The 14231-nt window shown below is 38.9% G+C and overlaps 1 protein-coding gene across 2 annotated transcripts in view; it reads left to right on the top strand.

Moving 5' to 3' along the window:
- Nucleotides 1–14231, top strand: part of LOC139004015 (kininogen-1-like) — a 31437-nt gene that overhangs the window by 1683 nt on the left and 15523 nt on the right. For both annotated transcript variants that reach the window (XM_070406614.1, XM_070406613.1), the window contains exons 2-5: nt 2494–2604; nt 4121–4205; nt 8224–8396; nt 9523–9630. In XM_070406614.1, coding sequence (XP_070262715.1) covers nt 2494–2604; nt 4121–4205; nt 8224–8396; nt 9523–9630 — 477 coding nt within the window. The remainder of the gene's footprint in view (nt 1–2493; nt 2605–4120; nt 4206–8223; nt 8397–9522; nt 9631–14231) is intronic.

The raw sequence follows: 14231 nt of genomic DNA, 5'->3' as shown, positions 1-14231 counted from the left end.
GAGGGAGGGTTTAGTTGTGATTTGTTGTTGTTGTTGTTTATATGAAAACATTCAGAATGATGCAACTGAAAAGGAAAAAAATCAAAATCATACAACCTTTAGCTTTATTTCTCTTTAAAGTCAATTATCATCTCTTGATAAAGGGAATATTAAGTAAACCAGGCTCAGCCGACCACTCTTCTCTCCACGGACATCCCTGGGAGGAGTTTGCCTGGGTGGCTTTGAAAAACAAGCTAATCAGACACAACACAAGAGCACTTAAAGAATGTGTGTGGTATTAAGTATCTCTGTGGTGTTTTATTCTACAAGACAAATGTATATTTGACACTCTGCCTTGTTGTATAACTGATCTATTTATTATTGCATATAGTTATCATAATGTCGTTGAGGGAGTGACACCACAGGACATTATAAGTACGTGGTCCCATGAATGCTTTTTTTTTTTTTTACTGTCCTTGACATCCCAAGCCCAATGACCTTACTCATACACCATGATTCTCTCCACCAACTTTTTCCAACTCCTTTAATTTATTACGTTCTGTGTTTTCCACCTTCGGTTGTTCCAGTTCAAACAATTAACTAGGGGGACTAAATAACTACCCTGATTTTCTTCTTTGTGGTCATTTTCATGAAAGTTGGGCCCAGTCTTTGGCTGTATCCATATAATGATCTTGGACACTGTAGAAAAAGTACCAAATAGTGTAATATGACTTGCTGTCCAGCCTTAGTCAATAAACCTGTGGGATTTTTAAACAAAAGTGCACATGTAAATGTCCTGCATCCAGCATTGTTGAGCTGTCATCAACGTTCTTGTGGCTGTTTTACTGTTACAATATTAGGTAAATATGGAAGCAAAGGCATTCCACAGGGCCATTTTTAAAAAAGGAAGTCTGGTTCTGTTTTCTAAAGAAATGTAGAAATTCTTAATTTGGATTGATTTATAGTTTCAACTTTCTTCAGCTGCCATGTGTTATCAATGTTTAGCTTAAAAAACCTGGCATAAGAGATTTTTGTTTGTTCTCATATGATCATCTTAGACCCTTTTATATTTGGAAAATTAACATCTTTCTTTGGGGTAAATTCTTAGTTATTCTGCCATTACCAAATATGTATTAACTTGTAGATTCAGTGGCTCGATACCTATTTAATCAGGTGCTGATATTCCAGAAGGATTTCTTGCATTGGTGAAAATAAAGATGGGACACAGGGGGGATATTTTTGTTTTTGATGTACCCTGTTTTGAAACTAGAAGTCTTGTGTCACGCAAAAGAAAACAAATTATTTTTAAAGAAAAAAAAAGCAAAGATAAAAAAATACAAACTTTCAATAATTTGTTCAAATGAATTTCACTATGTCTCTATGATAGTTTACTTCGGTGGAAGAAAAAAATCCATCCATTTGATATGATGAGATTAAAGAAAACAGCCCAGTGGGCTTTTATTTATTTATTTATTTATTTATTTATTTCTGAAAGTAACATTGAGCCATTCTGTTTTATAAGCTAGTGTAGTCATGCGAGTCCTGGTGCCTTCGGCAATGTTTTATTGGTGTTGTCGTCATTGGCGGACATCTGTGGCAAATGTGTTTTTGTTGGGTATTTTTTTTTTCTAAAATGTCCACAGAATCACTATCACCTACTGCTTTATCTAAATCTGAGACCTGAAACGAACCTCGGAACTATCGTGTTTGACTCCATCATCTCCCAGATGCAAATACTCTGAGTGCAGGCTCTGAGAGAGCCTGCCTTTCCAAGGTGGGAGGCTGTCTAAGCTCTGCGCTCTCTACTTGGGCCTCCTTTCTCTCACCTGCAAAGTGAGGGGCTGGGCAACAGCACCTCTCAGGTCTCTTGCTGCTCCAACATGCCAGGATTTTGCATCTAAAAGCTCATCTAACTCAGAATCTTAAGCTTTAAAAGTTTTATTTATTATTTTATGACATGTTAGAAAAAAATAGAAAACAAACAAAACCAAATAAAAATACTAAAATTACCCATAACTAATCCCATCATCCAGAGATACCTGTTAACATTTTTTTCAAAAAAAATGAAAGAAGAAAGTACTCTTGTTTGTTGGTTTATTTTCTAATTGTAAAAGTACTATATATTTGTTTTCAAGAAAATACTCAGACAATTTAGGAATGTTTGGTTAAAGAAGAGAGTAAAAGATAACCATACACCCACCACTGAGATGCAATATGTTAACAGCTTTGCTACATAACTTTCAGGTTTTTAAAATCATATATGTACATGTAAATTGCTTTCTACAAAAATAGTCTAATACTAGATATACTACTTTGTTGCTCGAAAATACATGTTTATAAATATATTATGAACATTCTTCCAAGTATTTGTAACTTTCATTATTTTTAGTAAATGTTTTGCTCTTGTTGAATTAAATCAATATCAAACATTCATAACTGTAACAGATCCCTCTCCAATGGTCTGCTGTTGTCAGATGAATGAGCCCTATGTATGTTTGATTGTTTTTTTTCCAGGAAGATGAGAATATATTTTATTCTGTCAAGTATGAAATCAAGGAGGGCGACTGTCCTGTTCAAAGTGGCAAAACCTGGCAGGACTGTGACTACAAAGAAGCTGAGCAAGCTGTAAGTGTGATGGTCCGGAGCCTCCAGTTTTCTCAGTTGAGACCAAGTTATTCTATTAGTGCTGGGGGTGATGAGTACTGTGGAGCCTGTTTGTGAGGGGCTCAAATGTGTACAAAAGTGAAATGGTTGATGTCTATGTTCTTGCACAGACAGAAAGGGCAGGAGAGGCCAGCAATGAGAGTGGAAAAAGCCCTCCCATGAAGAGGGGATTCCTATGACCAATTGGGTGCTTTATTTGTGCAGACCTGAGTTGGAATTCTAGTCTGCCTCTAATTAGCTGACCACTTTTAACCCATGGGCTCCCTTATAAAAGGGAGGTAAAATTGACTTAAATTGGAATGTATCTTAACCAAATGCCTAACATCTGTATGCCACACCACAGCTGTTGTTTGGCCTTACCTGAGGAAGCTAACAACCAGTGTCTGCCAGGAAGGAAGCCACTCCACAGACCATGGACTCACTTCTTTAACATGTCAAAATGTTATTGGTGGAAATGGGGTGTCCACTGGTGGGAAGTGGGGGATCCCTTTCCTCACTGGATGTTGGGGGTCAGGACCTCACGATATCTTGAGAAAAAGAACTTTCTAAGACTCACACAGGAAGATGAGAGATCTTTATTTGTGTGGAATAACATATCTGCATGTCTAAAGTCCCATTTCCCTTAAACCAGTCCTAAAATAGGTGCAGCCAAACCAATGTCCCAAGTTTCCATTCCATGGTGGAGCTGGGTCCCGCACAGCATCAGGCTAGTTCCCATCCATTAGTCCATTGTTTGTGTGGGTGTGGGGGGGACATATGGCTGTGGGCCATGTGGGTGCATGCAGGGAAGTGTGTCGCCTGCAACAAGAGAGCCAGGAGCCACAGGATGCAAGAGAGGCAAGAGAGAGAGAACTCCTTTGTTTAGGAGTTTAGTATCTGAAATCTTCCCGTGCTTGCAGTGGCCACACCGACTATGTTCCCAGGGGTGACTGACAGATAAATACCTTCCCTAGGTCACCCAGACGTTACTGGGCATGTGTCTATTTGGCCTTCCCTTTGCTCCTTTTCAGTTAATACCTGGTTATTATAATGGTATCAAAAACACCGCATCCTCTGTGCAGTTGAACCCTGAAGTTGAACTGTAAGAGGAGAGTTTGGCAGGCTAGTTTTAGGGCACTGTGTTCACCTTGGTGAAAAAGAAATATCTCCAGTGTCCAAACATGACATTATTTAACACCTCATTATCTATATTGCCTCTCCTCCCGACATTTCATGAACTGTAATATCAATGACTTGTAAATAATAATGATTAGGCTACAAAAACACTCATTCTTGTGTCTCAAACCTGTTAGAAAAAAAATCCTAAGTTTTAAAGAAGAGAAAAGCCATACTTAGCAACAGCACTAGGTGCACTTCTCCATCTGAAAGATTAAGATAAATGGTTTCTTTCTTTCTTTCTTTCTTTCTTTCTTTCTTTCTTTCTTTCTTTCTTTCTTTCTTTCTTTCTTTCTTTCTTTCTTCCTTTCTTTCTTTCTAGGCCACAGGAGAATGCAAGGCAACCATAGGGAAGAGACCGAATATGAAATTCTCTGTGGCTACCCAGACCTGCAACATTATTCCAGGTAGCTGATATATAGGGTGGCACTGCCCTGGGGGGAAATGAACCATTTCCATGTGGGGCCAGGAGCATAAACTGGACAAAGCCCTTTCCCAGAGGGAAGTGGGTGGCTGTGCAATGCCATTAGCAGCCTTGTTGGGGGTGGGGGGGTGGGGGGTGTCTATGGTGGCAGAGTCCTGAGGTGGGGCCAGGCTCCTGCCAATCATCCCCTGGCCTCCCCCAGAAGGCAGCTCTGAATTAGGTGTGTGCAAAGGCCCTGGGAAAGGACTAGAAAACATGACAAATGCTTCAATTGTGGGGGTGTCCTAGAGCCAGAAAAGCACAGGCTTTGAGGTCAGATCTGGTCTGCAATCTTTCAAAAGATCATCACCTTTTTGGTTTCCCTTTTCCTTAAAAGGGGATCACAGTAATTCTCACTTCAGAGGGTAATTGTAGACTGAAACTCAATGTAGGCTTGAAGTTAAAGCATAAAACTGTGTTGATGATCATCAGAATAAAAGTAATCAAAGCTGACATCTATTGAGCACTTATTGCTAGCCACAGGGCTAATCTTTTTACATATGTTGATTTATTTCATCCTCACAACAATTCTCTGAGGCAAGAGTTAATATTCTCATTTTACAAATGAGGAGACCCAGGCCCACCACAGTTAAGTATCTTGCCCAGTATCCCATAGCTAACAATTAGCAGAGTTGGTAGAGTAGACCTTGTAAGAATGGAGCACCTTCTGCAGATATAACCACTGTTAGCTCCTTCCCTTTGGTGGCAGAGTGGCTGGGTGCAGAAGGATGGACACATCTAGGGGATGTCAGTCACAAAAGCCAACCCAGAACTGGCCTTTTGCAAGATAGGGTTTTAGTGTATGAGGCTCCAGAACAGCATCTTCAGCCACACTGGTGAACATCAGTTTAGGAGCAATTGTTCTATCTTGGCCTTAGTCATCCATAAGGAACCCTAAAAAACTATATTTCTTGAGTTTCAGCTCTTTTAACAAGTGGCATTGAAAGAAAAACAGTCCAAAACAGAAAAGAAATCACAATTTTAAAAAAATGGAGTAGCTTTTTATTATTTAGTTTAAGAACTTTAGTCCCTAAGCAAATTTTCACATGATCCAGAACACAGCACTTATATACTATGACAGAAAAAACTCTTTGCCACACCCTGTAGATCCACAATTACTACTAGGTCTACAATCCCTTATCTGAAACATTTTTGGCCAAATATGTTTCAGAATTCAAAATTTAAAATCTTTTTAAAATTTTTAAAAAATCTCCCTAGAAATGTTGGAGCAGGATGAAAAATCATTCCATTGCCTGGAAAAACTGAATTTGCATCTTTCCCTACTCCTCTCACCCTCAAAAGTCTGTGCTTCTCTCCTCTTACCCCAGTCAGAGCTGCCCTTGAGGTCAGCATACCAGCCTCTGGTCTCTACTCCCTTCCCCCTCCCCCTTCTGTGTTCATCAATCTTTTGTCCTGCCGTCAGTAATTCTCTCTCCTTTCCCATGTAAGTCCCCTCCAGTTTCTTAACTTTATCCACTGCCCTGATGCAACATACCTTCTGCAAGGGAGAGCAGTGAGGAAAGCTATGAATATTCACCCAGTAAATCTTTTTTCTGACACACATGCTTACGGAGTGAGTGCCAAGAAAGAGCTGCAAGGGGAGTTGCATTGACCTACTCGCAACTGAGGGACACTGTTGTAGAACACTGTTGCTCCTGATTCTCTTTGGGTCCTGCACACTCAGACAATGAGAGCCCAAGGCAAAGGGGCCCAGGATGCCTTCATGGTTTCCCCTCTATAGCATGTGCCTCTACTGAGCAGCGGGTTAAGGCTACCTGTTATAAACATTACTTGGTAACTTAATACAAGCTCGCTCCTGTTTTAATATTTTACACTATTTTATTTAAAACCCCGTTGGTGCACCCCATCGTTACAGCCCATCACTCTTAATTCACTTCAGTGGGTCTATGCACACTCTGAAATTACATGGAGAACGTTGTGAGTACCGGCATTTTCCTGGAGAGGGCGCCCTAGTTCTCAGCATGTTCACCAAGGACTAAGGAACAGCTGCCTGAGCGGTAAGGAACAGTGAGCAGGCGGGCAGTAAGGAGCGAGGGGGTCCTGGACTGCGAGAAGGATGTCTGACTGCCGGCTTAGGCGGACATTATCTAAGGCATCCCTGACTGTGAGAGGTTGCAGGCCAGGCTGAGGGACCCCTCCACCCGGTTCATGTTTTCATGCACTGGGCCTCTAGTCTGTGATAAACATTGCTTGGAATCTTAATACAAGCTCGATGCTGTTTTAATATTCTATTAAAACCCCATCAGTGGCACCCCATCATTACTGCTGACCACTCTTAATTCAGTGAGTCAATGCACACCCTGAAATTATATGGAGAATGTTGTGAGTACTGGCATTTTCCCGCAGAGGGCGCCCTAGTTCTCATCAGGTTCACCAAGAAGCCCGTGACCCTTGGAATACAGTTCATAACCCTTGGACTCCAGAGAGTGGCCCAGGATCCACAGCAGAGGACTCTCTATTAATTGTCCAGACCTCAATCGCCAGTCCCTTCCTCCTGCTTTAAGCCCGGTAAAAAGCATACACCGCATCCCACACGCTGCCCCTGACTCATCCTGCTTTCTTGAGAGCCATTCCTCCCTTTGTTCCTCCTTCTCAGGCTCACACTTTATGTTGCCCAGTTGACCTTGACCACTTCACACCCTTCTTAGCTCAGGCCTCTTCTCCTCATGAAAGTCTTTCTTGAGCTCACTCTGGGCTCCTGCCTTTCCAAGCTCTTGTCAAATTATTTTGAAATATCCATCTGCAGTTCTGTCTCTCCCACTCCACTTTGCTCAACACCTTCACCACTGCCCAGTCTGCCCAGCAGCCCCTGAACGATGGATGAACAGATTACTCAGACACAGTTTGACTGAGAGAGAGGGCTAAGGGGCTCCTGGCTTTAGCGGACAGAGCAGCCTGGAATGCCTGCCTTGTTAGCCTTTTACTGCAGTTTTTATCTTTAGATACAATCAGTAGGGTGAGTAATCTTGGGATGACACCTGTGTTTACATTGTCCTCTAGGCAAGGGCATCCAGGGATTAAGCATATGGATTTCAGTTAACACCTGGGGTCTGTATGTAATCAGACTTGTTTGGAAAGGTCATGAATAATTAGGGGCACCACCTTCGACACTCCCCTGTGTCTCCCCTAAGTTGGAATTCCAATTAACAGGGCAGATGGCCTTCCACACACTTCCCTTTTATCAGAATGTCCTCCTTACAACTTTCCAACCAAGTCTCTTATGCTCTCCAACACCACAGTAACCATTACTAACAAGTTAATGTAACCACACATTCTAGCTCAGCACCTGACATATTACAGAAGGAGCAAAATATGTATATATTTGCCCTAGCTGGTTTGGCTCAGTGGATAAAGCGTTGGCCTGCAGGACTGAAGGGTCCCAGGTTTGTTTCCAGTCAAGGGCATATGCCTGGTTGCGGGCTTGATCCCCAGTAGGGGGCATGCAGGAGGGAGCTGATCAATGATTCTCTCTCATAATTGATGTTTCAATCTTTTTCTCCCTCTCCCTTCCTCTCTGAATTAATAAAAATATATTTTAAAAAATGTACATGTTTGTTGAAATGAATTGATACAAAACATACGCTGAAAGAGGCTTCAATGAGCTTTAATTAACACTGAAAAATAAATAATACTATATCTGTACTGTTTTAATTTTTTATAAGAGGAAAAATTAATGTATTCTATAATTTACAATGATTTTTAAAGAAATTTAAAATAATTATGCACAATAGTATGCACATAAGATGTTCCTAAGTCAATGGTAGTTTTTTTTTTCTCTCTGACGAAAAAGCAGTCCTGTGTTCTCTTTTTCTAATATATACTAGAATGTACTAGAAAGTTTGTTTACCAGGGTCTTTGAAATTATCTTATTTATTTAGGACAATGTATCTGAATTTGGGTTTTGCTCATTAACGCTGCCCTTTTGCCTACTCTTTGTCAAGCCGAGGGCCCTGTGGTGACCTCCAAGTATGAATGCTTTGGCTGCGTGCACCCCATATCGACTGCCAGCCCTGACTTGGACCCTGTTTTGAGACATGCCATTCAGCATTTCAACAACCACACTAATCATCCCCACCTCTTTGCTCTTAAAGAAGTAAAAAGGGCACAGAGACAGGTTTGTGCTTGAGTTTCCATTTCTCACAGTATTATTAAAATTTGTTGGATCTTTATGTTTAGGGTTTCATTACCTAAAATAAACCATTGGTCAATAGAAAACCTATGATTCCACAAGTGGTGGTGAGGGAGCTCTTTTATGTCCTCATCTGACTGGCATAGGAGGTAAAGAGCTTTCTCTCGAGGCAAAGTGATTGGGATACAATATATAAACGGCAAAAGTGTGGCTAATCAGACCCCTGACTCTGAGGCTGGTTTTAATGAATGGTTAGTCAGAAATACATGTTTTTCTTAGAGATGGTGAGATGAAAAGATCATTCTAGCCTTAAGGTTTTAAGAAAATTACATTATCACTTAGCCAGCATGAGTCAAACATGGCTCAAAAATATGAAATGGAACCCAAACAGTTGGCACAGCTTTCTGAGCACTCTCTAAATTATAGTTTTCATATCATTAAGAGAAAGTAAATACTTGGAAATCTGGCCTTTTCATTGATCCAGTTCACTAAGTCGTTACTGACAATTGACTGGGTTCCTTGTATTTCAGTGTCTAATTATGAGGGACTTACTTTAGTCAGTAACATTCCCTGCGTTTAATAGACCATCCAACTTCCCTTCATGCAAGATGCATGTTCTACTCAATTATGTTCATAGCCAGAGATCAGGGTGGGACCAGCCCAAGATAGAGCAGCACAAAGCTTACTGCCTGTCTGTCTGGGAACCTGAGAACTTATCAGCAAAGGCCATTCTAGCTCCAAAGTGTTTTTAACCATCTAGAAGAGTATTATTTATATTTCACTAAATTCAAAGGGACATTATTTTTCTGTTGCCTGGCAGAGGAAATGTTGCTAGGTTTTTCTTAAGAAAATACAGTAACTCCACCTATATATTGCTTTTTATTTTCAGATGTGAATGTGTGTGTGTGTGTGTGTGTGTTTGTGTATGTGTGTGTTGAGGAGTGTGAGAGTCATAAAGTGCTCAATATTTATTCAGTCATGACTTTTGCCTGGTACTAAGAGTTTATATTTTTGAGTACTTGCAATGAGCCAGGCAGTATTCTAAGTTCCTCATAACACAGTGAATAATGTTTAAACTACCCTTTAACTCTTCAATTCAACATTGTTTCAGGTGGTGTCTGGATGGAACTATGAAGTTACTTACTTAATTCAGCAAACTAATTGTTCCAAGGAGAATTTTAAATTCTTAAACCAAGACTGCAAGGCCCTTCCCAATGGTGTAAGTAGGCAAAAAATGATTATAAAGTTATTAACATTTGGTGTCCAGTATTTACAGGTGTGGAATACTCAGCTACATGGGAAGACTTGGTCACTAAGATTTTAGATGACATGCATGAATTCACAGCCACATTCTCCATGTCACTAGTCAAGCTGCCTTACCTACCTGGTCAAAAGATCTGTACATCTGGCAATAAGCATTTACAGATATAACCGGGGCTTGAGATAAAATGATGCCATGTCAAGTTTGTCTGTTCATGTCTTCACACTTTCCTGTCTTCCTTTCTTCCCACCTGCTTAAGGTCCTTCCCGGTGCTCCTGAGCCCTGGACACTCCTTAACTTCCAACTTGCTTTTGCTTATTTTTCCCCCCCTCCCCTCACCTCTCCTTTATTTTTGTTACACTTCCTGAGCCTCCACCACTTTATCAGAACCAAAATTATGTTACAAGAGAGGATCACAAGGTGGCAGTAGTTAGTGCATTATAGATGCCTAAAGGACAATGACCATCCCAGGGATATTTGCATTTTAGCAGAAAATTACTTTAAGCAAGGGATTGCTTCAAGCCCTTTAGTCTGTTGTTCTACTTCTACAATTCTATTCTGTGGGAAGAATATGAGAAACCCAGACATTAAGATATTAATTTCAGCATTATTATTAGTAGGAAAACATTGGAAATGTTTTCAACATCAGGGAATGTTTAAATAACTTACAGTCTATCCACACAGTAAAATATGTGCAGCCATTAAAAGTATGTTTACAGATTTTTTAGTGACTTAGTAAAATGGTTATAATATGGTAAGTTAAAAGATATATAAAATTATAGATACACATTCACTTAAATATATAAAGTAAATGTAAATATCAAAAGTGATGGAGGGTCCCTGGGTGGTTTGGTTCAGCGGGTAGAGCGTCGGACTGCGGACCAAAGGGACCCTGGTTCAATTCTGGTCAAGGGCACATTACTCGGTTGCAAGCTCCTTCCAGCCCAGACCAGGCCCTGGTTCAGGGCACGTGCAGGAGGTAACCTGTTGATGTGTTTCTCTCACATTGATGTTTCTCTCTGTCTTTCCCTTTCTCTTCCACTCTCTCTAAAGTCAATGGAAAAATATCTTCAGGTGGGGATTAACAACAACAAAAAAAGTGATGAAGGGGAGCATTTGAGATCTTGCTCCCTGGCATATGTTGTTAGTTTTCCTAACAACATACCACAAAATACCACGTGCGGGCACGCACGTGCTGTGCGACTGAAACTTCTTGGCCCATGCGCAGAAGTCGATATTTTGTGGAAGAGCCACACTCTAGGGGCCAAAGAGCCTCATGTGGCTCACGAGCCGCAGTTTGCTGACCACTGGAACTCATAAAAAAATTTTAAGTGATGAAAAAAATATGCAAAAATATAACACAGAGTAAACTTTCAGTTGGAACTATGGGTGCCTTTTTTGATTTTATACTTTTTGTAACTCTTTAGTACTTGCCAATGTTTCTAATCAAGCATGTATTTATTTAATAATTGGGAGAAAAGTTAAAAGGATACTATTAAGAGAGTGAAAAGACAACCCAGAAAATGCGAGAAATTATTTACATCATGTATCTAATAAAAATTAAGTATGCAATATATAAATAACTCCTATAAAACAACAACAAAAAGACAATCAACCTAATTTTCAAATGGGCAAAGGACTTTAAAATAAACATTTCTCTAAAGAAGATATGCAAACAGTCATTAAACACATGAAAAGATGCTCAACATAATTAGCTACGACGGTGTGTGTGTGTGTGTGTGTGTGTGTGTAAAACATGTTACAAAAGAGTATCACAATGAGATGCCATTTCACACCTAAAAGATCGCTATAATTTTTTAAAAATTGGAAAATTACTAGTATTGGGGAGGACGTGGAAAAACTGAAACCTTTGTCCATTGCTGATGAGAATGTAAAATGGTGCAGCCACTGTGGAAAACACTTTGGTAGTTCCTCAAAAAGTTAACATAGACTTACCATATGACACAGCAATTGCACTTCTAGGTATGTACCCAAAAGAATTGAAAAACAGGGAATCAAACAGATACTTACATGCCAGGATTCATTGCAACATTATTCACAATAGTCAAAAAGTGGAAACAACCCAAGTGTCCATCAACAGATGCGTGGAAAAACAAAATGTGATGTATATATAAAACAATGGAATGTTCTTTAGCCATGGAGAGAAATGAAATCTGCCACAATCTACAACTTAGATGAACCTTGAAAACATTATGCTAAGTGAAAGAAGCCAGACATAAAAAGACAAATATTGTATGATTCCACTTATATGAAATAACTAACACATGCATAGGAACAAAAGGAGATTCGAGTTTATCATGGGCTAGGGGGAGGGAGAATGGGAATTTATTGCTTAGTGGGTACAGAATTTGTGTTTGGAATGATGAAAACTATTGGAAATAGATAGCAGTGATGGTTAAATAATGTAATTAATATCACTGAGTTATATACTTAAAAATGGTTGAAATGGCAAATTTTATGTTACATATATTTTACCATAATAAAAAAAATAGTAAAAAGGAAGAAACAGAGAGAGAGAAAGAGAGAGAAGAGAGAGAGATAAATACTCTAAAAAATGTATGCTCTCTAGCTACTATTTGACTTTGTTATTTTTAGTCATCTGGCCTTTAAGCATCTATTAACACCTTTTGTTTTTTATGTTCTTTAATTAGCCATTTGAGGTTATATAGGCTTAAATGTTATCTGGCTTTAATCTCCCTGCATCTGTTTGTAAGGCCTTAATTTAGTTCCCTCTTTGCAACACACACAGATGCAGGGCTGATTGGAGTCACAAATCCAATCAGATTTCTGGTATAACGTCCTGAGCTTCCACTTCCTCATTTGTAAAATGGTGAGGAATAACAGCACCGGTCTCACAGCGTTGTTACAATAATTAAAGGACACAAAATATACATGAACTCTCTTGCCTACAACTGGTAAGACTGAAGGCCTTGCCATTCCAAGTTGGTCCCTGAACCAGCAGCATCAGCATCACCAGGGAGCTTGTTAGAAAAGCCAAATCTTGAGTTCCCCCCACACCTACTGAATCTGCATGTTAACAAGATTCTCAGGTGAGTCATTTGCACTTTAAGGTTGGAAAAGCACTGATTTAAGAGTTTCATAAATAGTTCTTGGGCCATACTGCATATTAGAATCACATTGCCAGCTTTAAAAATAACCTCTCCTAGGCCATTCCCCAGGCATTCTGATTAGGTCTGGGGTGGGTCTCTAGAGTCAGAATAACCTAAAAGCTTCTAGGTGAATCAAATATGCTAATAGAATTGAGAAATTAAGAGCTACTGCCGGTATCCATCTCCTCATTCAAAATTAAGGTATTATAAGTGTGGTATTCCTTGTATCTTTAACAACTATGACATTATATATATCCCCTTATTGGAAATAAACATTTCCAATGCAGAAGGCAATGCAGAAACATAGAAAACAATAATAATATTAAACCACATACCCAAATACCCAAAGATATCTTAGTGTATTTCACTCTCATCTTTTTTTGGGGGGTGGAAGAGTGGAGGAGATATAGACAATTTGGTGATTTTTTTTGGTTAATAATTGTCATTATTTTACATGCTGCATTTAAAAAATATTTTTATTGATTTCAGAGAGAAAGGGAGAGGGAGAGAGAGATAGAAATATTACATGCTCTACATTGGGGATTGAGCCCACAACCCAGGCATGTGCCCTGACCAGGAATCAAACAGTGACCTCCTGGTTCATAGGTCAACGCTCAACATTGAGCCATGCTGTCCAGGCTTACATGATGCATTTTTTTCACATAAGAATTTTCCTACCTCATTAAAACTCTTGATAAAATTTCTTTTAAATAAATGTATAATATCCTATTAAAGATATGATAGATTGTTTTTTTAAATGATTTTCAAATAGTTAGACATTTGAGTTGTTTCCATTTTTATTATCATTAATAACTCATCAAACATTCTTGAGAATAAAGCTATTTCTGTATTTGGTATGTTCTTATTTTCATAAATAGAAATTTGTTAGAAATTTATGAATTGTTTTCCATATCCTTTGTCCATTTCTCTTTGGGATAAATCTCAATTATTTGAAAAAAAAAACTATTTCTGTATTAAAGGTATCAGTATTTTGTCATATATTCTCAGTTGTTCATTTTTTAGTTTTCATTATGGTATTCTGACTTACCAATAGATTTTGCTTATTGATGACCAAATCTAATAACATGTTTCTTTTGAGTTCTTCCACCATTTGCTCAGTATTCATCTTTTTTCCCTAGTTTGTCTAGTCAGTATTTTTAAATATAGCTTTTGAACCTATCTGGAATTAATTTTAATGTATCTTTTGAGGTCTCTAAATTGAGGCTTTTTTCAAGAGGATAACCAGATATCTCAACATTCTTCCTTTATACATAAATTTGTGACAACCTTAATTCCATAATAGTTTCTTATGAAAAACCTGTTCTCTACTAATAGATTTGTACTGCCATGTTTTAATAGTAGGTTTAAATTTGTGATTTATTATTCTAGTGTTTATAACTTCAAAACCAACCTTAGAATAAGATTGTA

This window comes from Myotis yumanensis, unplaced genomic scaffold, assembly GCF_028538775.1.
Source record: "Myotis yumanensis isolate MYYU_CA2020_CCGP unplaced genomic scaffold, mMyoYum1.0.hap1 SCAF_2, whole genome shotgun sequence".
In the NCBI taxonomy this organism is placed as follows: Eukaryota; Metazoa; Chordata; class Mammalia; order Chiroptera; family Vespertilionidae; genus Myotis; species Myotis yumanensis.
Note: the sequence above shows the minus strand (reverse complement) of the source record. Positions and strands in the feature narration are given on the sequence as shown.